Source organism: Oncorhynchus keta, chromosome 21, assembly GCF_023373465.1.
Source record: "Oncorhynchus keta strain PuntledgeMale-10-30-2019 chromosome 21, Oket_V2, whole genome shotgun sequence".
NCBI lineage: Eukaryota > Metazoa > Chordata > Actinopteri > Salmoniformes > Salmonidae > Oncorhynchus > Oncorhynchus keta.
Genome location: NC_068441.1, coordinates 56788079 through 56815086, shown reverse-complemented (window position 1 = coordinate 56815086; position 27008 = coordinate 56788079). Strand labels below are relative to the sequence as shown.

Genomic DNA, 27008 nt, shown 5'->3' with positions numbered 1-27008 from the left:
GAAGAGCATCCTGTCCTGGGGGTGTACCTGTACATCGAGCTGCTTCAGGCTACACACAAACAGGAGAGCGGCTTCCATGAGCCATTCCGCCTCACACAAGCCAAGGCTACTTAGTAGATAGGTGTCAACTGTCAGGCGCCACCCGCTGGTACAAGGCGCTAGTGATATCAGCAGCAATATCTCTCTATCCATTTCCTCCACCTCACTTTCAACACTGTTGGGAGTTGTGAAAGACGATGTTATAAAACGCTCTTATAGAGGGAGATCGCAGCCTCGTGGACCAATCAGATTCTATTTCCTACACTGGTACTCTAAATGCTGTGTGAAGATAAGTGTGTGTGTGTGTTTATACTGTATTTTACAATGCTCCCTATTAACAAAACAAACTGGGATAAAAAAAGAAAATACAGAACCATTTATTAGTGAGATCCTAGAGACCCGTTTATTCACATTAAAATACTTGCGCTCACTGAAAGCCATTGTCTGTTAGCATTAGTGGTTCCTCAGTACTTCTATTAAAAAGGCATCAATAGTGGTTCCTCAGTAGTTATTGTATTAAGGCTTCAATACAAAAACGATCAAACATTGCAAATGTAAAAATACTGAGTTCCCCAAAGCAACATGATGCAGTATATTATAATCCTTATTCTAGTTCTTTAACATCTAACCAGCCCATTGGAAGATATTACAAATGTATAGTATTCCATGTCAGTAATATCTATATTTAGTAAAATAATGGTTGTAATATAATGAATATCATCATCAATGGTGATGGCTGGGTATTTCAACAATATGTACAAAACTTCACTTTTTAGATTCATGGAATATGAGAATAGCCCTTTATACAAAATTATCTTGTTAAAATAAGTATTTTTCAAAATATGGAAACCCATCACAGGTGTGTGTACCAACCAATATTAATTTAACTGAAATATTCCCTCAGAGGACAGACAGTTCCAACGGAATTCTGATGGGTTCCAACGGAATTCTGATGGGTTCCAACAGTTCCAACGGAATTCTGATGGGTTCCAACAGTTCCAATAGAATTCTGATGGGTTCCAACAGTTCTAATATAATTCTGATGGGTTCCAACAGTTCCAACGGAATTCTGATGGGTTCCAACAGTTCCAATGGAATTCTGATGGGTTCCAACAGTTCCAACGGAATTCTGATGGGTTCCAATGGAATTCTGATGGGTTCCAACAGAATGATGGTGTTTGAAGCAGATCAGAATATGACAGGTTACTGAGTGAGTGAGCCACTACTGTAGATATCAGAAGTTATTATTAGCCTACTCCACAGTCACAGTTCGATATTTAACCTAAAAACAGTCCATCTTTGGTTCTGTTTTCCCTAACCATCATCCCTTAAGGCACACCCTATGATAAAAGCTGATCAAGAAAAATAATGTATTCTGTAACATCAAAATACTCAACAAATCAAATATCGGTTTTCAAAATGTAAGACGTAAAAACCTCATAGGTAGTCCAAAGTCTGACAGCAAAATCTGTGTTAGGAAAAACCTCCTCTGCAGTAATGTTGTTCAGCATACATGTAGATATGTTTAACAGTTCAGAGGAAGAATGATCTCTACACTTAACATATGATGGTTGAGCAACACCATACAGGGAATGCACTCCAAAGCAGAAAAACAGCATGAATACAAACAGTTACGGTTTAGCCTTCCAGACCCTATCAACATCCTAGCCTGGGGACCAGTCTGTTTAACCAACATTCTGAGGATAGCTAAACAGACCTGTACCCAGGCTATCAACATCCATTATGATCAGCAAAATGTGTTTCGGACAATACAGTTGGTGTGAACCAAATCAATGACACTGAGGACAGAGACAGAGGCTGGGTGCCAAATGAAATCCAGACAGTGGCAGTGGACCGGTAGGAAACCAACTCTGGTTTAGCTAGCCGCTAGAAAGCCCTGGTGTACAAGGACTGTTCATATGGGTTGTGAAGGCCTACACAGATTAATAATGTGGTACAGGGGGTTGTGGTGGGCCTACACAGATGAATAATGTGGTACAGGGGGTTGTGGTGGGCCTACACAGATGAATAATGTGGTACAGGGGGTTGTGGTGGGCCTACACAGATGAATAATGTGGTACAGGGGGTTGTGGTGGGCCTACACAGATGAATAATGTAGTGGGCCTACACAGATGAATAATGTGGTAAAAGCTCACAAAAATCAGGTCCAAATCAATATGACAAGGCAATGTGTCAGCAAGTTAGTTTTCGTCAGTTACCCGGTTGCCCATTTTTAACATGTAGAATGAATGCATCCCAAATGGCACACTATTCCCTATGCAGAATACACATTTGGAGCAGAAGTAGTACTGCAATATAAGGACGAGGGTTTAGTGAAGGTCTTTTTCCTTACGTTCTTCTAATAATGAGTACAAATTATATACAAGTTCGATCCTATTGGTCTAAAATAGCAACAGCACTCTGCTATTCTATTCCCACACACACACACACACACACACACACACAGATCAACCTCCAACAAGGGTGCTATTCATTAAGGCACAACGTAACAAAACCTTTTGAAACGGAAACCATTTGTTATTGCACTGGCTTTAGGTTCCTTCTTGTTTCGATCTGTTTTGTTGCCTCATGAAGACCACCCCGATGTCGTCTCCTCAACCACTATACACTGAGTGGACAAAACATTTCCATGACAGACGGACCAGGTGAAAGATATGATCCCTTATTGATGTCACTTGTTAAATCCATGTAGGTGAAGGGGAGGAGACCTGGTTAAAGGGGAGGAGACCTGGTTAAAGGGGAGGAGACCTGGTTAAAGGGGAGGAGACCTGGTTAAAGGGGAGGAGACCTGGTTAAAGGGGAGGAGACCTGGTTAAAGGGGAGGAGACCTGGTTAAAGGGGAGGAGACCTGGTTAAAGGGGAGGAGACCTGGTTAAAGGGGAGGAGACCTGGTTAAAGGGGAGGAGACCTGGTGAAAGGGGAGGAGACCTGGTGAAAGGGGAGGAGACCTGGTGAAAGGGGAGGAGACCTGGTGAAAGGGGAGGAGACCTGGTGAAAGGGGAGGAGACCTGGTTAAAGGGTAGGAGGCCTGGTTAAAGGGGAGGAGACCTGGTTAAAGGGGAGGAGACCTGGTTAAAGGGGAGGAGACATGGTTAAAGGGGAGGAGACCTGGTTAAAGAAGGATTTTTAAGCCTTGAGACAATTGAGACATGGATTGTGTACGTGTGCCATTCAGAAGGTGAATAGACAAGACAGATTTAAGTGCCATTGGTTGGTGTCAAGAACTGCAACGCTGCTGGGTTTTTCCCACACATGTATCAAGAATGGTCCACCACCCAAAGGACATTCAGCCAACTTGACACAACTGTGGGAAGCATTGAAGTCAACATGGGCCAGCATCCCTGCGGAACGTTTTCAATACCTTGTAGAGTCCAATGCCCCGACGAATTGAGGGGATGCAACTCAACATCAGGAAGGTGTTCCTAATGTTTTGTCCAATAAGTGTATAGTGACGCTATACAATACAGCTCTTCATGTCTTCAACATTTATACAACAGCAACCTTTCATAACGTACGAATATTGTTGACAATTAAACGGTTTATTACAATCTGTCTATAGTTTATTGTAACTGCAGTGTTAAGTTAGAATCCAAACAAGGCTGTTTTTAAAAAAAGTCTAGACTAAAGGTTTGGTTTTCGGACACAGATCAAACTGTTTCAGAAACCCTGTCAACCTTTATGGACTTGTGTCACAGAGACATGATTCACTACAGCACAGACATTATATCTCTGAAGAATAAACCACTAATTGGCTTGTCTTCTTATTTTCTGACTGGTTGCATAATTAATCATCATCAGTGGATTTTTTTGTGGGGGGCAATGCCAGCATTGCACATGAAGGTGGAGAGAGGTTGGAGGTGGCTCAGTCACACAGATATTAAAGGGTGAGGTGCACTTTAAAAAAAAATACAAATAAAAAGTCTTAGAACTCCACAGTTCAATGATGAGACTGGAGCAGTCCTTCCTTGGGCCTCCCTTCCTCCTCCCCCAGGGGTTATAGGTCAATGATTAGTGGTCAGGGGTTAGAGGTCAGAAGTCAGAGGTCAGGGTGTGGAGGGCTTGTGCAGGATTCCCTGTAGATCATCAGGTAAAGACAGGATGACAGAGTCGATGTGGGCTTGTAGTTTAGTCAACGTCCCCGGCCTCAGAGGAAGCTGCTCTCTCTCTGCCTGAGTCTAGAACATACAGGAAGAACAGGTTAGCAACACACAACAAAGCACTTTCAAGTTATTTTAAATATTTTGTGTTAACTAACATAAATCAAGTTCATTTAGCATACACTGAACATACAAGTGGCCGAAAAGTATGTGGGCACCCCTTCAAATTAGTGGATTCGGCTATTTCAGCTGACAGGTGTATAAAAATCGAGCACATAGCCATGTAATCTCCATAGACAAACATTGGCAGTAGAATGACCCATGCTGAAGAGCTCAGTGACTTTCAACGTTTCACCATCATAGGATGCTACCTTTCCATCAATTCAGTTCGTTAAATTTCTGCCCTGCTAGAGCTGCCCCCGGTCAACTGTAAGTGCTGTTATTGTGAAGTGGTAACGTCTAGGAGCAACAACGGCTCAGCAACGAAGTGGCAGGCCACACAAGCTCACAGAACTGGACCGTCGAGTGCTGGAGTCTGTCCTCAGGAGCAACACTCACTACCGAGTTCCAAACTGCCTCTGGAAGCAACAGCAGCACAAGAACTGTTCGTCGGGACCTTCATGGAATGGGTTTCCATGGCCGAGCAGCCGCACACAAGCCTCACAAGCCTCAGATCACCATGCGCAATGCCAAGCGTCGGCTGGAGTGGTGTAAAGCTAGCCGCCATTGGACTCTGGCGCAGTGGACAGTTCTCTGGACTGATGAATCACGCTTCCCATCCCGTCTGACGGACAAATCTGGGTTTGGCGGATGCTAGGAGAACGCTACCTGCCCCAATGCATAGTGACAACTGTAAAGTTTGGTGGAGGTGGAATACTGGTCTGGGTCTGTTTTTTGTGGTTCCGGGCCCCTTAGTTCCAGTGAAGCGAAATGTTAACGCTACAGCATACAATGACATTCCAGACTATTCTGTACTTCCGACTTTGTGGCAACAGTTTGGGGAAGGCCCCTTTCCTGTTTCAGCATGACAATGCCCCCGTGCACAAAGCGAGGTCCATACAGAAATGGGTTGTCGAGATCGTTGTGGAAGAACTTGACTGGCCTGCACAGATCCCTGACCTCAACTCCATTGAACACCTTTGTGATGAATTGGAACGCCGACTGCGAGCCAGGCCTAATCACTCAACATCAGTGTCCGACTTCACGAATGCTCTTGTGTGGCTGAATGGAAGCAAGTCCCGCAGCAACGTCCCAACATCTAGTGGAAAGCCTTCCCAGAAGAGTGGAGGCTGTTTTAGCAGCAATGTTCCAACATCTAGTGGAAAGCCTTCCCAGAAGAGTGGAGGCTGTTATAGCAGCAATGTTCCAACATCTAGTGGAAAGCCTTCCCAGAGGAGTGGAGGTTGTTATAGCAGCAATGTTCCAACATCTAGTGGAAAGCCTTCCCAGAAGAGTGGAGGCTGTTACAGCAGCAATGTTCCAACATCTAGTGGAAAGCCTTCCCAGAAGAGTGGAGGCTGTTATAGCAGCAATGTTCCAACATCTAGTGGAAAGCCTTCCCAGAAGAGTGGAGGCTGTTATAGCAGCAATGTTCCAACATCTAGTGGAAAGCCTTCCCAGAAGAGTGGAGGCTGTTATAGCAGCAATGTTCCAACATCTAGTGGAAAGCTTTCCTAGAAGAGTGGAGGCTGTTATAGCAGCAATGTTCCAACATCTAGTGGAAAGCCTTCCCAGAGGAGTGGAGGCTGTTATAGCAGCAATGTTCCAACATCTACTGGAAAGCCTTCCCAGAAGAGTGGAGGCTGTTATAGCAGCAATGTTCCAACATCTAGTGGAAAGCCTTCCCAGAGGAGTGGAGGCTGTTATAGCAGCAATGTTCCCACATCTAGTGGAAAGCCTTCCCAGAAGAGTGGAGGCTGTTATAGCAGCAATGTTCCAACATCTAGTGGAAAGCCTTCCCAGAAGAGTGGAGGCTGTTATAGCAGCAATGTTCCATCATCTAGTGGAAAGCCTTCCCAGAAGAGTGGAGGCTGTTATAGCAGCAATGTTCCATCATCTAGTGGAAAACCTTCCCAGAAGAGTGGAGGCTGTTATAGCAACTAAGGGGGTAACAACTCCATATTGATATCCATGATTACGGAATGAGATGTTTGATGAGAAGTTGTCCACATACTTTTGACCATGTAGTGTACAGGAACTCTACTGTTATGTGTTCTATCACTGTTATAGCAGAATGTTCCAACATCAATCTCCTAGAAGAACGGCGTCAATCTGGAGAACGCGCGTCAACATCAATCTGGAAAGCCTTCGTCAATCTGGAGGCTGTTATAGCAGTCAATCTGTCAACAATTAAACAACCTCATACTGACCAGTTTGTCTTTGAGTTTGAGAACGAGGTCCACAGTCTCCACCTCAGTGTGTTGCTGGACACGCACCTGCAGATCCTACATGAAAAATAGAAATAGAGAGAGGTGAATAGGCTTCGAGCATCTGGCTGAACAACAGATTGGCAAACGTACTGCAAAATTGATAAATCATGTGACTAAACTGAATAAAAAGAAGAAGAAACTACACTATGAAACAAAGATAAATAATATAAAGAATTGTAGTAAAAATCTTTGTGGAACCTTAAAATAGATTTTGGACAAAAAGGCCAAATCAGCTCCATCCCTCATTGAATCAGATGGCTCATTCATCACAAAACCCACTGATATTGCCAACTACTTTAATGATGTTTTTATTGGCAAGATTAGCAAACTTGGCATGACATGACCGCAATAAAACGCTGACACTACACATCCAAGTATATCTGACCAAATTATGAAAGACAAGAATCGCAATTTTGAATTCCGTAAAATCCGTGTGGAAGAGGTGAAAAAAATTGACGTCGTCCACCAACAATGACAAACCACCGGGGTCTGACAACTTGGATGGAAAATTACTGAGGATAATATTGCCACTACTATTTGCCATTTCATCCTACCAGAGAGTGTGTCCCCTCAGGCCTGGAGGGAAGGTAGTCATTCCGCTACCTAAGAATCGTAAAGCCCCCCTTACTGGCTCAAATAGCTGACCAATCAGGCTGTTACCAACCCTTAGTAAACCTTTGGGGGAAAAAATAATGTTTGACCAGAAGCAATGCTATTTTACAGTAAAGAAATTGACAGACTTTCAGCACACTTAAAGGGAAGAAAATTCAACAAGCACAGCACTTACACAAATCACTGATGAGACTCCTGAACAGCTAATCAAATGGCTACCCAGACTATTTGCATTGCACCCCCACCCCCCTTCTTCGCTGCTGCTGCTACTCTCTGTTATTATCGATGCATAGTCACTACCTACCTAATAACTACCTACATGGAAGAAAATTCAACAAGCACAGCACTTACACAAACGACTGATGATTGGCTGAGAGAAATTGATGATAAAATGATAGTGGGGGTTGTCTTGTTAGATTTCGATGTGGCTTTTGACATTATCGATCAAAGTCTGTTGCAGGAAAAATGTGTTATGGCTTTACACCCCCTGCTATATTGTGGATAAAGGATTACCTGTCTAACAGAACATGGAAGCCTCTCCAACAAAATCCAGGTAGAATCAGGAATTCCCCAGGGCAGCTGTCTAGGCCCCTTACTTGTTTAAATCTTTACTAATGACGTGCCACTGGCTTTGAGTAAAGCAAGTGTGTCCGTGTATGCTGATGACTCAACACTTTACACGTCAGCTACTACAGCGACTGAAATGACAGCAACAAAGAGTTGCAGTTAGTTTCAGGGTAGACACACAGTACTAAATTGAGCCATGACTACATGGAACTCTATTCCACATCAGGTAACTCATATTAGCAGTAAAATTAGATTAAAAAACAGATAAATACAACCTATAGAAAAGGAGGGACTGTGAAGAAGCACAGACACACCCGCGATACACATGGATTGTGTTGTGAAGAAACACAAACACAGGCACAGACACACCCGCGATACACACGGATTGTGTTGTAGATGTGTGGTAGTAGAGGCCTGAGGGAACACACAATATATATGTTGTGAAATCTGTTATGAACGTATGGTAAATACTTTTAAAATGTGTAACTGCCTTAATTTAGCTGGACCCCAGGAATAGTAGCTGCTGCCTTGGCAGGAACTTATAGGGATCCATAATAAACCCCAGGAAGAGTAGCTGCTGCCTTGGCAGGAACTCATAGGGATCCATAATAAACCCCAGGAAGAGTAGCTGTTGCCTTGGCAGGAACTAATAGGGATCCATAATAAACCCCAGGAAGAGTAGCTGCTGCCTTGGCAGGAACTAATGGGGATCCATAATAAACCCCAGGAAGAGTAGCTGCTGCCTTGGCTGGAACTAATGGGGATCCATAATAAACCCCAGGAAGAGTAGCTTCTGCCTTGCAGGAACTAATGGGGATCCATAATAAACCCCAGGAAGAGTAGCTGCTGCCTTGGCAGGAAAATGGGGATCCATAATAAACCCAGGAAGAGTAGCTGCTGCCTTGGCAGGAACTAATGAGGATCCATAATAAACCCCAGGAAGAGTAGCTGCTGCCTTGGCAGGAACTTTGAGGATCCATAATAAACCCCAGGAAGTGTAGCTGCTGCCTTGGCAGGAAAAATGGGGATCCTTTAACCCCAGGAAGAGTAGCTGCTGCCTTGGCAGGAACTCATAGGGATCCATAATAAACCCCAGGAATAGTAGCTGCTGCAAAATCCAGGAACTAATGGGGATCCATAATAAACCCCAGGAAGAGTAGCTGCTGCCTTGGCAGGAACTAATGGGGATCCATAATAAACCCCAGGAAGAGTAGCTGCTGCCTTGTCAGGAACTAATGGGGATCCATAATAAACCCCAGGAAGAGTAGCTGCTGCCTTGGCAGGAACTAATGGGGATCCATAATAAACCCCAGGAAGAGTAGCTGCTGCCTTGGCCAGGAACTAATGGAGGATCCATAATAAACCCCAGGAAGAGTAGCTGCTGCCTTGGCAGGAACTAATGGGGATCCACAATAAACCCCAGGAAGAGTAGCTGCTGCCTTGGCAGGAACTAATGGGGATCCATAATAAACCCCAGGAAGAGTAGCTGCTGCCTTGGCAGGAACACAATGGGGATCCATAATAAACCCCAGGAAGAGTAGCTGCTGCCTTGGCAGGAACCTGAGGGATCCATAATAAACCCCAGGAAGAGTAGCTGCTGCCTTGGCAGGAACTAATGGGGATCCATAATAAACCCCAGGAAGAGTAGCTGCTGCCTTGGCAGGAACTAATGGGGATCCATAATAAACCCCAGGAAGAGTAGCTGCTGCCTTGGCAGGAACTAATGGGGATCCATAATAAACCCCAGGAAGAGTAGCTGCTGCCTTGGCAGGAACTAATGGGGATCCATAATAAACCCCAGGAAGAGTAGCTGCTGCCTTGGCAGGAACTAATGGGGATCCATAATAAACCCCAGGAAGAGTAGCTGCTGCCTTGGCAGGAACTAATGGGGATCCATAATAAACCCCAGGAAGAGTAGCTGCTGCCTTGGCAGGAACTAATGGGGATCCATAATAAACCCCAGGAAGAGTAGCTGCTGCCTTGGCAGGAACTAATGAGGATCCATAATAAACCCCAGGAAGAGTAGCTGCTGCCTTGGCAGGAACTAATGAGAATCCATAATAAACCCCAGGATGAGTAGCTGCTGCCTTGGCAGGAACTAATGGGGATCCATAATAAACCCCAGGAAGAGTAGCTGCTGCCTTGGCAGGAACTAATGGGGATCCATAATAAACCCCAGGAAGAGTAGCTGCTGCCTTGGCAGGAACTAATGGGGATCCATAATAAACCCCAGGAAGAGTAGCTGCTGCCTTGGCAGGAACTAATGGGGATCCATAATAAACCCCAGGAAGAGTAGCTGCTGCCTTGTCAGGAACTAATGGGGATCCATAATAAATACACCGCCTCACAGACAGCCTCTAGGTGAATGGCCTCTAGTTTCATCATTACTCACCTCCTCACAGACAGCCTCTAGGTGAAGGGCCTCTAGTTTCTTCATCATCTCTCTCCTGCGATTCCTGAACCAGCCGTCAAAGTTTGGACACCTCAGGAACTGTCTGGATAGGAAATAGACACACCAAGATGAAACAAAAACACACCAACAAGCTTTTAGGATGCATAGACCATGTCACAATCGTAAAGTCTGCAAACAGGAAATACACAGACTGTCATTATATTACATCATAACAGACTTGTGTTTCCTGGTAAACAGACCAAAAATAAATAAAGCTCTCTAAAAAAAAAGCATGTTGAGTTAAGATTAAGAACACACACACACACACATATATATATTTAAAAAATATTGTCCTTCTCTTATAGGACTAGGCAATGTCTTTCATTAGACAGCAGAAAACAAATCATCCAGTCATCTCAGCTTTGGACTATGGCAATGCAGTCTACATGAATGCAGCTGCCACTGTATGGAAGTCATTGGACACAGTTTTTCACACTACGCTTTATTACGGGTGATAAAACGCAGTGATGTGTACTGAACCTACACCAGAAAGTAGGCTGGCCCTCTCTTTAGTGTCAAGGATCGATGCACTACTCTCTCGTTTCGTTTATAAGGAAAGTGATTTTAGCAAAACTCCCCCTGTACCTAACATCATTAATAACTGTTAAATGTCCTGTACAAGTCACCCCGGTCTCAGGGATAGCAAACACCAGAAACTCCCAGGAAGAGTGCTGCTGTCTCAGGGATACAATGGGGAAACTCCTTCGTAATCAAGTTGCCCGGTCTCAGGGATAGCCAACACCAGAAACTCCTTGGTCAGTTGCCCCGGTCTCAGGGATAGCCAACACCAGAAACTCCCATGTCAAGTTGCTGCCCGGTCAGGGATAGCTAATGGGGATCGTCATCAAGTTGCCCGGTCTCAGGGATAGCCAACACAGAAACTCCTCTAGGTGAATTGCCCCTAGTTCTCAGGGATAGCCAACACCAGAAACTCCCATGTCAGCCGGTCTCAGGGATAGGGAAACTCCTTAGTTTCGGTCTCAGGGATAGCCAACACCAGAAACTCCTCTCTCTGCCCCGGTCTCAGGGATAGCCAACACCAGAAACTCCCATGTCAAGTTGGACGGTCTCAGGGATAGCTAACACTGGAAACTCCTTAGTCAAAGTTGCCCCGATCTCAGGGATAGCCAACACCAGAAACTCCCATAACAAGTTGCCCGGTCTCAGGGATAGCCAACACCATGAAACTCCTTCGTCGTCAAGTTGCCCCGGTCTCAGGGATAGCCAACACCAGAAACTCCTTATTACATCAAGTTGCCCCGGTCTCAGGGATAGCCAACACCGGAAAAAGCTCTCAAGTTGCCCCGGTCTCAGGGATTAAGAACACACACAACACACTCATATATATATTTAAAAACTATTGTCCTTCGGTCTTATAGGACTAGGCAATGTCTTTCAGGGAGACAGCAGAAAACAAATCATCTCAGGGTCATCACCAGAAACTTTGGACTATGGCAATGCCCCGGTCTCAGGGATGCAGAAACTCCACTGTAAGAAGTCTCAGGGATAGCCACACCAGAAACTCCCTTGTCAAGTTGCCCCGGTCTCAGGGATAGCCAACACCAGAAACTCCCTTGTCAAGTTGCCCCGGACTCAGGGAAGCCTACACCAGAAACTCCCTTATCAAGTTAGGTCTCAGGAATAGCACCAGAAACTCCCTTTAGTGTCAAGGTCTCAGGGATGCCAACACCAGAAACTCCTTCTCGTTTGCCCCGTCTCAGGGATAGCCAACACCAGAAACTCCCTTGTCACCTCACATCATTAGGGATACACCAGAAATCCCTGTACAAGTCACCCCGGTCTCAGGGATAGCAAACACCAGAAACTCCTTTGTCGTCAAGTTGCCCCGGTCTCAGGGATAGCCAACACCGGAAACTCCCTTATCAAGTTGCCCCGGTCTCAGGGATAGCCAACACCAGAAACTCCCTTATCAAGTTGCCCCGGTCTCAGGGATAGCTAACACCAGAAACTCCCTTATCAAGTTGCCCCGGTCTCAGGGATAGCCAACACCGGAAACTCCTTCGTCGTCAAGTTGCCCCGGTCTCAGGGATAGCTAACACCAGAAACTCCCTTATCAAGTTGCCCCGGTCTCAGGGATAGCTAACACCAGAAACTCCCTTATCAAGTTGCCCCGGTCTCAGGGATAGCCAACACCAGAAACTCCCTTATCAAGTTGCCCCGGTCTCAGGGATAGCCAACACCAGAAACTCCCTTATCAAGTTGCCCCGGTCTCAGGGATAGCTAACACCAGAAACTCCCTTATCAAGTTGCCCCGGTCTCAGGGATAGCCAACACCAGAAACTCCCATGTCAAGTTGCCCCGGTCTCAGGGATAGCCAACACCAGAAACTCCCGTCGTCAAGTTGCCCCGGTCTCAGGGATAGCTAACACCAGAAACTCCCTTATCAAGTTGCCCCGGTCTCAGGGATAGCCAACACCAGAAACTCCTTCGTCGTCAAGTTGCCCCGGTCTCAGGGATAGCCAACACCAGAAACTCCCTTATCAAGTTGCCCCGGTCTCAGGGATAGCCAACACCAGAAACTCCCATGTCAAGTTGCCCCGGTCTCAGGGATAGCCAACACCGGAAACTCCTTCGGTCTCCACAGAGTTAAGGTGAATCAGCTTTTATTTTTTTGCACCTTACTTCTAAGGAATAATCTCAAAAACTATTTAAAATTGGATGCCCCTAGGGAAATTCAGGAAACTGATTGAGGAGCTTATTACTGATGCGTCCGTTTCCTGTGGCTGCGTCCGTTTCCTGTGGCTGCGTCCGTTTCCTGTGGCTGAGGTTGTTTCCTATGGCTGAGGTTGTTTCCTATGGCTGAGGTTGTTTCCTATGGCTGAGGTTGTTTCCTATGGCTGAGGTTGTTTCCTATGGCTGAGGTTGTTTCCTGTGGCTGAGGTTGTTTCCTGTGGCTGACTCCCTTGTCAAGTCACCCAGGTTGTTTCCTGTGGCTGAGGTTGTTTCCTGTGGCTGAGGTTGTTGTTGTTTCCTGTGGCTGAGGTTTCCTATGGCTGAGGTTGTTTCCTATGGCTGAGGTTGTTTCCTATGGAAACTGAGGTTGTTTCCTATGGCTGAGTTGTTTCCTATGGCGGAGGTTGTTTCCTATGGCTGAGGTTGTTTCCTATGGCTGAGGTTGTTTCCTATGGCGGAGGTTGTTTCCTATGGCTGAGGTTGTTTCCTATGGCTGAGGTTGTTTCCTATGGCTGAGGTTGTTTCCTATGGCTGAGGTTGTTTCCTATGGCTGAGGTTGTTTCCTATGGCTGAGGTTGTTTCCTATGGCTGAGGTTGTTTCCTGTGGCTGAGGTTGTTTCCTATGGCTGAGGTTGTTTCCTATGGCGGAGGTTGTTTCCTGTGGCTGAGGTTGTTTCCTATGGCTGAGGTTGTTTCCTATGGCTGAGGTTGTTTCCTGTGGCTGAGGTTGTTTCCTGTGGCTGAGGTTGTTTCCTGTGGCTGAGGTTGTTTCCTATGGCTGAGGTTGTTTCCTATGGCTGAGGTTGTTTCCTATGGCTGAGGTTGTTTCCTATGGCTGCGTCCGTTTATGTGTGTGTTTTTGTCTGTAACACAGACCTCTCAGTAGGACTGCCTGGTTAAATAAAGGTGAAATACACGCGGAACCAGGCTATGTGGATGTCAGTACCTGTAGAGTCCCATCCAGTCTCCTTTGAGTGGTGAGGTGAGCTGAGGACCTGCCTTCTCCAGAGTCTTCATAAAGTCCTCCTGGAGGAAGGGTCTCAGCTGTGGAGGACTCTTCCAAGGAGAGATGTTCTTCTGTAGAGGCATCAGACTGGCCACATAGCGCTCCTGTGAGATGGAGAAAGGGAATGAAAGACTTGTGTGTTAGTGTAGTTTTCATAACGCCCTTCCACACAACAACTGTTTAAGTTCTCAGCACAGTGATCTATATTCCTGTGGGGAAAACAACAACCTGTGGTTAACCGAGGTTATCCCATTGACTGACAGCAAAAACTTCACATTTTTCAAAGCGCTATTCTTTTGGTTGTCTGTTTGTTTTAGTCAATAACAAAACTACATTCAAGAAAAGTTCAGGTCCAAAGATGAGTTTACAACACGGCCTGCGTTCCCACTAGTTAGAAACATGTCATAATGTAGGGCTTCCCTCAGGACTCGTCCTGACGGCTCTAGCAGCCAGTGTGTTAGCTACCTACTGACTGGAACATTACGCTAACCAAGACCAACAACACAAACGGACTATACAACGACAAGTAGTGAGTGGAGTTACTAACAGACTATACAACGACAAGTAGTGAGTGGAGTTACTAACAGACTATACAACGACAAGTAGTGAGTGGAGTTACTAACAGACTATACAACTACAAGTAGTGAGTGGAGTTACTAACAGACTATACAACGACAAGTAGTGAGTGGAGTTACTAACAGACTATACAACGACAAGTAGTGAGTGGAGTTACTAACAGACTATACAACGACAAGTAGTGAGTGGAGTTACTAACAGACTATACAACTACAAGTAGTGAGTGGAGTTACTAACAGACTATACAACGACAAGTAGTGAGTGGAGTTACTAACAGACTATACAACTACAAGTAGTGAGTGGAGTTACTAACAGACTATACAACGACAAATAGTGAGTGGAGTTACAAACAGACTATACAACGACAAGTAGTGAGTGGAGTTACTAACAGACTATACAACGACAAATAGTGAGTGGAGTTACAAACAGACTATACAACTACAAGTAGTGAGTGGAGTTACTAACAGACTATACAACGACAAATAGTGAGTGGAGTTACAAACAGACTATACAACTACAAGTAGTGAGTGGAGTTACTAACAGACTATACAACTACAAGTAGTGAGTGGAGTTACTAACAGACTATACAACGACAAATAGTGAGTGGAGTTACTAACAGACTATACAACGACAAGTAGTGAGTGGAGTTACTAACAGACTATACAACGACAAATAGTGAGTGGAGTTACAAACAGACTATACAACTACAAGTAGTGAGTGGAGTTACTAACAGACTATACAACTACAAGTAGTGAGTGGAGTTACTAACAGACTATACAACGACAAATAGTGAGTGGAGTTACAAACAGACTATACAACTACAAGTAGTGAGTGGAGTTACTAACAGACTATACAACTACAAGTAGTGAGTGGAGTTACTAACAGACTATACAATGACAAGTAGTGAGTGGAGTTACTAACAGACTATACAACGACAAGTAGTGAGTGGAGTTACAGACTATACAATGACAAGTAGTGAGTGGAGTTACAGACTATACAACGACAAGTAGTGAGTGGAGTTACAAACAGACTATACAACTACAAGTAGTGAGTGGAGTTACTAACAGACTATACAACTACAAGTAGTGAGTGGAGTTACTAACAGACTATATAACTACAAGTAGTGAGTGGAGTTACTAACAGACTATACAACGACAAGTAGTGAGTGGAGTTACTAACAGACTATACAACGACAAGTAGTGAGTGGAGTTACTAACAGACTATACAACTACAAGTAGTGAGTGGAGTTACTAACAGACTATACAACTACAAGTAGTGAGTGGAGTTACTAACAGACTATACAACTACAAGTAGTGAGTGGAGTTACTAACAGACTATACAACCACTAGTAGTGAGTGGAGTTACTAACAGACTATACAACTACAAGTAGTGAGTGGAGTTACAGACTATACAACTACAAGTAGTGAGTGGAGTTACTAACAGACTATACAACGACAAGTAGTGAGTGGAGTTACTAACAGACTATACAACGACAAGTAGTGAGTGGAGTTACTAACAGACTATACAACCACTAGTAGTGAGTGGAGTTACTAACAGACTATACAACTACAAGTAGTGAGTGGAGTTACAGACTATACAACTACAAGTAGTGAGTGGAGTTACTAACAGACTATACAACGACAAGTAGTGAGTGGAGTTACTAACAGACTATACAACGACAAGTAGTGAGTGGAGTTACTAACAGACTATACAACTACAAGTAGTGAGTGGAGTTACTAACAGACTATACAACTACCAGTAGTGAGTGGAGTTACTAACAGACTATACAACTACAAGTAGTGAGTGGAGTTACTAACAGACTATACAACTACAAGTAGTGAGTGGAGTTACTAACAGACTATACAACGACAAGTAGTGAGTGGAGTTACTAACAGACTATACAACGACAAATAGTGAGTGGAGTTACTAACAGACTATACAACTACAAGTAGTGAGTGGAGTTACTAACAGACTATACAACTACAAGTAGTGAGTGGAGTTACTAACAGACTATACAACTACAAGTAGTGAGTGGAGTTACTAACAGACTATACAACGACAAATAGTGAGTGGAGTTACTAACAGACTATACAACGACAAGTAGTGAGTGGAGTTACTAACAGACTATACAACTACAAGTAGTGAGTGAAGATACTAACAGACTATACAACGACAAGTAGTGAGTGGAGTTACTAACAGACTATACAACTACAAGTAGTGAGTGGAGTTACTAACAGACTATACAACGACAAATAGTGAGTGGAGTTACTAACAGACTATACAACTACAAGTAGTGAGTGGAGTTACTAACAGACTATACAACGACAAATAGTGAGTGGAGTTACTAACAGACTATACAACTACAAGTAGTGAGTGGAGTTACTAACAGACTATACAACTACAAGTAGTGAGTGGAGTTACTAACAGACTATACAACTACAAGTAGTGAGTGGAGTTACTAACAGACTATACAACGACAAATAGTGAGTGAAGATACTAACAGACTATACAACTACAAGTAGTGAGTGGAGTTACAGACTATACAACTACAAGTAGTGAGTGGAGTTACAAACAGACTATACAACTACAAGTAGTGAGTGGAGTTAAACAGACTATACAACTACAAGTAGTGAGTGGAGTTACAAACAGACTATACAACTACAAGTAGTGAGTGGAGTTACCAACAGACTATACAGCTACAAGTAGTGAGTGGAGTTACTAACAGACTATACAACGACAAGTAGTGAGTGGAGTTACTAACAGACTATACAATGACAAGTAGTGAGTGGAGTTACTAACAGACTATACAACTACAAGTAGTGAGTGGAGTTACAAACAGACTATACAACTACAAGTAGTGAGTGGAGTTACAAACAGACTATACAACTACAAGTAGTGAGTGGAGTTACCAACAGACTATACAGCTACAAGTAGTGAGTGGAGTTACTAACAGACTATACAACTACAAGTAGTGAGTGGAGTTACTAACAGACTATACAACGACAAGTAGTGAGTGGAGTTACTAACAGACTATACAACTACAGGTAGTGAGTGGAGTTACTAACAGACTATACAACGACAAGTAGTGAGTGGAGTTACAGACTATACAACTACAAGTAGTGAGTGGAGTTACTAACAGACTATACAACGACAAGTAGTGAGTGGAGTTACTAACAGACTATACAACTACAAGTAGTGAGTGGAGTTACTAACAGACTATACAACTACAAGTAGTGAGTGGAGTTACTAACAGACTATACAACTACAAGTAGTGAGTGGAGTTACTAACAGACTATACAACGACAAATAGTGAGTGGAGTTACTAACAGACTATACAACGACAAGTAGTGAGTGAAGATACTAACAGACTATACAACTACAAGTAGTGAGTGAAGATACTAACAGACTATACAACGACAAGTAGTGAGTGGAGTTACTAACAGACTATACAACTACAAGTAGTGAGTGGAGTTACTAACAGACTATACAACGACAAATAGTGAGTGGAGTTACTAACAGACTATACAACTACAAGTAGTGAGTGGAGTTACTAACAGACTATACAACGACAAGTAGTGAGTGGAGTTACTAACAGACTATACAACTACAAGTAGTGAGTGGAGTTACTAACAGACTATACAACTACAAGTAGTGAGTGGAGTTACTAACAGACTATACAACTACAAGTAGTGAGTGGAGTTACTAACAGACTATACAACGACAAATAGTGAGTGAAGATACTAACAGACTATACAACTACAAGTAGTGAGTGGAGTTACAGACTATACAACTACAAGTAGTGAGTGGAGTTACAAACAGACTATACAACTACAAGTAGTGAGTGGAGTTAAACAGACTATACAACTACAAGTAGTGAGTGGAGTTACAAACAGACTATACAACTACAAGTAGTGAGTGGAGTTACCAACAGACTATACAGCTACAAGTAGTGAGTGGAGTTACTAACAGACTATACAACGACAAGTAGTGAGTGGAGTTACTAACAGACTATACAATGACAAGTAGTGAGTGGAGTTACTAACAGACTATACAACTACAAGTAGTGAGTGGAGTTACAAACAGACTATACAACTACAAGTAGTGAGTGGAGTTACAAACAGACTATACAACTACAAGTAGTGAGTGGAGTTACAAACAGACTATACAACTACAAGTAGTGAGTGGAGTTACCAACAGACTATACAGCTACAAGTAGTGAGTGGAGTTACTAACAGACTATACAACGACAAGTAGTGAGTGGAGTTACTAACAGACTATACAACGACAAGTAGTGAGTGGAGTTACTAACAGACTATACAACTACAGGTAGTGAGTGGAGTTACAGACTATACAACGACAAGTAGTGAGTGGAGTTACTAACAGACTATACAACGACAAGTAGTGAGTGGAGTTACTAACAGACTATACAACTACAAGTAGTGAGTGGAGTTACTAACAGACTATACAACGACAAGTAGTGAGTGGAGTTACTAACAGACTATACAACTACAGGTAGTGAGTGGAGTTACTAACAGACTATACAACGACAAGTAGTGAGTGGAGTTACAGACTATACAACGACAAGTAGTGAGTGGAGTTACTAACAGACTATACAACGACAAGTAGTGAGTGGAGTTACTAACAGACTATACAACTACAAGTAGTGAGTGGAGTTACTAACAGACTATACAACGACAAGTAGTGAGTGGAGTTACTAACAGACTATACAACGACAAATAGTGAGTGAAGATACTAACACACTATACAACTACAAGTAGTGAGTGGAGTTACTAACAGACTATACAACTACAAGTAGTGAGTGGAGTTACTAACAGACTATACAACTACAAGTAGTGAGTGGAGTTACTAACAGACTATACAACGACAAATAGTGAGTGAAGATACTAACAGACTATACAACTACAGGTAGTGAGTGGGGTTACTAACTGACTATACAACTACAAGTAGTGAGTGGAGTTACTAACAGACTATACAACTACAAGTAGTGAGTGGAGTTACTAACAGACTATACAACTACAAGTAGTGAGTGGAGTTACTAACAGACTATACAACGACAAATAGTGAGTGGAGTTACTAACAGACTATACAACTACAAGTAGTGAGTGGAGTTACTAACAGACTATACAACGACAAGTAGTGAGTGGAGTTACTAACAGACTATACAACGACAAGTAGTGAGTGGAGTTACTAACAGACTATACAACTACAAGTAGTGAGTGGAGTTAAACAGACTATACAACTACAAGTAGTGAGTGGAGTTACAAACAGACTATACAACTACAAGTAGTGAGTGGAGTTACTAACAGACTATACAACTACAAGTAGTGAGTGGAGTTACTAACAGACTATACAACGACAAATAGTGAGTGGAGTTACTAACAGACTATACAACGACAAGTAGTGAGTGGAGTTACTAACAGACTATACAACTACAAGTAGTGAGTGAAGATACTAACAGACTATACAACGACAAGTAGTGAGTGGAGTTACTAACAGACTATACAACTACAAGTAGTGAGTGGAGTTACTAACAGACTATACAACGACAAATAGTGAGTGGAGTTACTAACAGACTATACAACTACAAGTAGTGAGTGGAGTTACTAACAGACTATACAACGACAAATAGTGAGTGGAGTTACTAACAGACTATACAACTACAAGTAGTGAGTGGAGTTACTAACAGACTATACAACTACAAGTAGTGAGTGGAGTTACTAACAGACTATACAACTACAAGTAGTGAGTGGAGTTACAAACAGACTATACAACTACAAGTAGTGAGTGGAGTTAAACAGACTATACAACTACAAGTAGTGAGTGGAGTTACAAACAGACTATACAACTACAAGTAGTGAGTGGAGTTACCAACAGACTATACAGCTACAAGTAGTGAGTGGAGTTACTAACAGACTATACAACGACAAGTAGTGAGTGGAGTTACTAACAGACTATACAATGACAAGTAGTGAGTGGAGTTACTAACAGACTATACAACTACAAGTAGTGAGTGGAGTTACAAACAGACTATACAACTACAAGTAGTGAGTGGAGTTACAAACAGACTATACAACTACAAGTAGTGAGTGGAGTTACCAACAGACTATACAGCTACAAGTAGTGAGTGGAGTTACTAACAGACTATACAACGACAAGTAGTGAGTGGAGTTACTAACAGACTATACAACGACAAGTAGTGAGTGGAGTTACTAACAGACTATACAACTACAGGTAGTGAGTGGAGTTACAGACTATACAACGACAAGTAGTGAGTGGAGTTACTAACAGACTATACAACGACAAGTAGTGAGTGGAGTTACTAACAGACTATACAACTACAAGTAGTGAGTGGAGTTACTAACAGACTATACAACGACAAGTAGTGAGTGGAGTTACTAACAGACTATACAACTACAGGTAGTGAGTGGAGTTACTAACAGACTATACAACGACAAGTAGTGAGTGGAGTTACAGACTATACAACTACAAGTAGTGAGTGGAGTTACTAACAGACTATACAACGACAAGTAGTGAGTGGAGTTACTAACAGACTATACAACTACAAGTAGTGAGTGGAGTTACTAACAGACTATACAACTACAAGTAGTGAGTGGAGTTACTAACAGACTATACAACTACAAGTAGTGAGTGGAGTTACTAACAGACTATACAACGACAAATAGTGAGTGGAGTTACTAACAGACTATACAACGACAAGTAGTGAGTGAAGATACTAACAGACTATACAACTACAAGTAGTGAGTGAAGATACTAACAGACTATACAACGACAAGTAGTGAGTGGAGTTACTAACAGACTATACAACTACAAGTAGTGAGTGGAGTTACTAACAGACTATACAACGACAAATAGTGAGTGGAGTTACTAACAGACTATACAACTACAAGTAGTGAGTGGAGTTACTAACAGACTATACAACGACAAATAGTGAGTGGAGTTACTAACAGACTATACAACTACAAGTAGTGAGTGGAGTTACTAACAGACTATACAACTACAAGTAGTGAGTGGAGTTACTAACAGACTATACAACTACAAGTAGTGAGTGGAGTTACTAACAGACTATACAACGACAAATAGTGAGTGAAGATACTAACAGACTATACAACTACAAGTAGTGAGTGGAGTTACAGACTATACAACTACAAGTAGTGAGTGGAGTTACAAACAGACTATACAACTACAAGTAGTGAGTGGAGTTACAAACAGACTATACAACTACAAGTAGTGAGTGGAGTTACAAACAGACTATACAACTACAAGTAGTGAGTGGAGTTACCAACAGACTATACAGCTACAAGTAGTGAGTGGAGTTACTAACAGACTATACAACGACAAGTAGTGAGTGGAGTTACTAACAGACTATACAACGACAAGTAGTGAGTGGAGTTACTAACAGACTATACAACTACAGGTAGTGAGTGGAGTTACAGACTATACAACGACAAGTAGTGAGTGGAGTTACTAACAGACTATACAACGACAAGTAGTGAGTGGAGTTACTAACAGACTATACAACTACAAGTAGTGAGTGGAGTTACTAACAGACTATACAACGACAAGTAGTGAGTGGAGTTACTAACAGACTATACAACTACAGGTAGTGAGTGGAGTTACTAACAGACTATACAACGACAAGTAGTGAGTGGAGTTACAGACTATACAACTACAAGTAGTGAGTGGAGTTACTAACAGACTATACAACGACAAGTAGTGAGTGGAGTTACTAACAGACTATACAACTACAAGTAGTGAGTGGAGTTACTAACAGACTATACAACGACAAGTAGTGAGTGGAGTTACTAACAGACTATACAACGACAAATAGTGAGTGAAGATACTAACACACTATACAACTACAAGTAGTGAGTGGAGTTACTAACAGACTATACAACTACAAGTAGTGAGTGGAGTTACTAACAGACTATACAACTACAAGTAGTGAGTGGAGTTACTAACAGACTATACAACGACAAATAGTGAGTGAAGATACTAACAGACTATACAAATACAGGTAGTGAGTGGGGTTACTAACTGACTATACAACTACAAGTAGTGAGTGGAGTTACTAACAGACTATACAACTACAAGTAGTGAGTGGAGTTACTAACAGACTATACAACTACAAGTAGTGAGTGGAGTTACTAACAGACTATACAACGACAAATAGTGAGTGGAGTTACTAACAGACTATACAACTACAAGTAGTGAGTGGAGTTACTAACAGACTATACAACGACAAGTAGTGAGTGGAGTTACTAACAGACTATACAACGACAAGTAGTGAGTGGAGTTACTAACAGACTATACAACTACAAGTAGTGAGTGGAGTTAAACAGACTATACAACTACAAGTAGTGAGTGGAGTTACAAACAGACTATACAACTACAAGTAGTGAGTGGAGTTACCAACAGACTATACAGCTACAAGTAGTGAGTGGAGTTACTAACAGACTATACAACGACAAGTAGTGAGTGGAGTTACTAACAGACTATACAATGACAAGTAGTGAGTGGAGTTACTAACAGACTATACAACTACAAGTAGTGAGTGGAGTTACAAACAGACTATACAACTACAAGTAGTGAGTGGAGTTACAAACAGACTATACAACTACAAGTAGTGAGTGGAGTTACCAACAGACTATACAGCTACAAGTAGTGAGTGGAGTTACTAACAGACTATACAACGACAAGTAGTGAGTGGAGTTACTAACAGACTATACAACGACAAGTAGTGAGTGGAGTTACTAACAGACTATACAACTACAGGTAGTGAGTGGAGTTACAGACTATACAACGACAAGTAGTGAGTGGAGTTACTAACAGACTATACAACGACAAGTAGTGAGTGGAGTTACTAACAGACTATACAACTACAAGTAGTGAGTGGAGTTACTAACAGACTATACAACGACAAGTAGTGAGTGGAGTTACTAACAGACTATACAACTACAGGTAGTGAGTGGAGTTACTAACAGACTATACAACGACAAGTAGTGAGTGGAGTTACAGACTATACAACTACAAGTAGTGAGTGGAGTTACTAACAGACTATACAACTACAAGTAGTGAGTGGAGTTACTAACAGACTATACAACGACAAGTAGTGAGTGGAGTTACTAACAGACTATACAACGACAAATAGTGAGTGAAGATACTAACACACTATACAACTACAAGTAGTGAGTGGAGTTACTAACAGACTATACAACTACAAGTAGTGAGTGGAGTTACTAACAGACTATACAACTACAAGTAGTGAGTGGAGTTACTAACAGACTATACAACGACAAATAGTGAGTGAAGATACTAACAGACTATACAACTACAGGTAGTGAGTGGGGTTACTAACTGACTATACAACTACAAGTAGTGAGTGGAGTTACTAACAGACTATACAACTACAAGTAGTGAGTGGAGTTACTAACAGACTATACAACTACAAGTAGTGAGTGGAGTTACTAACAGACTATACAACGACAAATAGTGAGTGGAGTTACTAACAGACTATACAACTACAAGTAGTGAGTGGAGTTACTAACAGACTATACAACGACAAGTAGTGAGTGGAGTTACTAACAGACTATACAACGACAAGTAGTGAGTGGAGTTACTAACAGACTATACAACTACAAGTAGTGAGTGGAGTTAAACAGACTATACAACTACAAGTAGTGAGTGGAGTTACAAACAGACTATACAACTACAAGTAGTGAGTGGAGTTACCAACAGACTATACAACGACAAGTAGTGAGTGGAGTTACTAACAGACTATACAATGACAAGTAGTGAGTGGAGTTACTAACAGACTATACAACTACAAGTAGTGAGTGGAGTTACTAACAGACTATACAACTACAAGTAGTGAGTGGAGTTACAAACAGACTATACAACTACAAGTAGTGAGTGGAGTTACAAACAGACTATACAACTACAAGTAGTGAGTGGAGTTACCAACAGACTATACAGCTACAAGTAGTGAGTGGAGTTACTAACAGACTATACAACGACAAGTAGTGAGTGGAGTTACTAACAGACTATACAACGACAAGTAGTGAGTGGAGTTACTAACAGACTATACAACTACAGGTAGTGAGTGGAGTTACAGACTATACAACGACAAGTAGTGAGTGGAGTTACTAACAGACTATACAACGACAAGTAGTGAGTGGAGTTACTAACAGACTATACAACTACAAGTAGTGAGTGGAGTTACTAACAGACTATACAACGACAAGTAGTGAGTGGAGTTACTAACAGACTATACAACTACAGGTAGTGAGTGGAGTTACTAACAGACTATACAACGACAAGTAGTGAGTGGAGTTACAGACTATACAACTACAAGTAGTGAGTGGAGTTACTAACAGACTATACAACTACAAGTAGTGAGTGGAGTTACTAACAGACTATACAACGACAAGTAGTGAGTGGAGTTACTAACAGACTATACAACGACAAATAGTGAGTGAAGATACTAACACACTATACAACTACAAGTAGTGAGTGGAGTTACTAACAGACTATACAACTACAAGTAGTGAGTGGAGTTACTAACAGACTATACAACTACAAGTAGTGAGTGGAGTTACTAACAGACTATACAACGACAAATAGTGAGTGAAGATACTAACAGACTATACAAATACAGGTAGTGAGTGGGGTTACTAACTGACTATACAACTACAAGTAGTGAGTGGAGTTACTAACAGACTATACAACTACAAGTAGTGAGTGGAGTTACTAACAGACTATACAACTACAAGTAGTGAGTGGAGTTACTAACAGACTATACAACGACAAATAGTGAGTGGAGTTACTAACAGACTATACAACTACAAGTAGTGAGTGGAGTTACTAACAGACTATACAACGACAAGTAGTGAGTGGAGTTACTAACAGACTATACAACGACAAGTAGTGAGTGGAGTTACTAACAGACTATACAACTACAAGTAGTGAGTGGAGTTACTAACAGACTATAGAACGACAAGTAGTGAGTGGAGTTACTAACAGACTATACAACTACAGGTAGTGAGTGGAGTTACAGACTATACAACGACAAATAGTGAGTGGAGTTACTAACAGACTATACAACTACAAGTAGTGAGTGGAGTTACTAACAGACTATACAACTACAGGTAGTGAGTGGAGTTACAGACTATACAACGACAAATAGTGAGTGGAGTTACTAACAGACTATACAACTACAAGTAGTGAGTGGAGTTACTAACAGACTATACAACTACAAGTAGTGAGTGGAGTTACTAACAGACTATACAACTACAAGTAGTGAGTGGAGTTACTAACAGACTATACAACGACAAGTAGTGAGTGGAGTTACTAACAGACTATACAACTACAAGTAGTGAGTGGAGTTACTAACAGACTATACAACTACAAGTAGTGAGTGGAGTTACTAACAGACTATACAACTACAAGTAGTGAGTGGAGTTACCAACAGACTATACAACTACAAGTAGTGAGTGGAGTTACTAACAGACTATACAACTACAAGTAGTGAGTGGAGTTACTAACAGACTATACAACTACAGGTAGTGAGTGGAGTTACTAACAGACTATACAACTACAAGTAGTGAGTGGAGTTACTAACAGACTATACAACGACAAGTAGTGAGTGGAGTTACTAACAGACTATACAACGACAAGTAGTGAGTGGAGTTACTAACAGACTATACAACGACAAGTAGTGAGTGGAGTTACTAACAGACTATACAACTACAAGTAGTGAGTGGAGTTACTAACAGACTATACAACTACATGTAGTGAGTGGAGTTACTAACAGACTATACAATTACAAGTAGTGAGTGGAGTTACTAACAGACTATACAACTACTAGTAGTGAGTGGAGTTACTAACAGACTATACAACTACAAGTAGTGAGTGGAGTTACTAACAGACTATACAACTACAAGTAGTGAGTGAAGATACTAACAGACTATACAACGACAAATAGTGAGTGGAGTTACTAACGGACTATACAACTACAAGTAGTGAGTGGAGTTACTAACAGACTATACAACGACAAGTAGTGAGTGGAGTTACTAACAGACTATACAACGACAAGTAGTGAGTGGAGTTACTAACAGACTATACAACGACAAGTAGTGAGTGGAGTTACTAACAGACTATACAACGACAAGTAGTAAGTGGAGTTACTAACAGACTATACAACGACAAGTAGTGAGTGGAGTTACTAACAGACTATACAACGACAAGTAGTGAGTGGAGTTACTAACAGACTATACAACTACAGGTAGTGAGTGGAGTTACAGACTATACAACGACAAGTAGTGAGTGGAGTTACTAACAGACTATACAACGACAAGTAGTGAGTGGAGTTACTAACAGACTATACAACTACAAGTAGTGAGTGGAGTTACTAACAGACTATACAACGACAAGTAGTGAGTGGAGTTACTAACAGACTATACAACTACAGGTAGTGA

At 42.0% G+C, this 27008-nt stretch overlaps 1 protein-coding gene across 50 annotated transcripts in view; it reads right to left on the bottom strand.

Moving 5' to 3' along the window:
• Positions 1-400: 400 nt before the first annotated feature.
• The window catches only part of dennd6aa (DENN/MADD domain containing 6Aa), a 118690-nt gene continuing 92082 nt past the window's right edge, over positions 401-27008 (bottom strand). Inside the window, exons 15-20 of one of the 50 annotated variants that reach the window (XM_052474426.1) lie at positions 13858-14021; positions 10158-10260; positions 6527-6601; positions 3169-4235; positions 2989-3128; positions 401-2948 (exon numbers count right to left, since the gene is read on the bottom strand). In XM_052474426.1, coding sequence (XP_052330386.1) covers positions 4104-4235; positions 6527-6601; positions 10158-10260; positions 13858-14021 — 474 coding nt within the window. In that variant the 3' untranslated portion in view covers positions 401-2948; positions 2989-3128; positions 3169-4103. Of the gene's footprint in view, positions 4236-6526; positions 6602-10157; positions 10261-13857; positions 14022-27008 lie in introns of all 50 variants that reach the window. The other 49 variants (XM_052474434.1, XM_052474440.1, XM_052474447.1 and 46 more) reach the window with 49 other exon arrangements.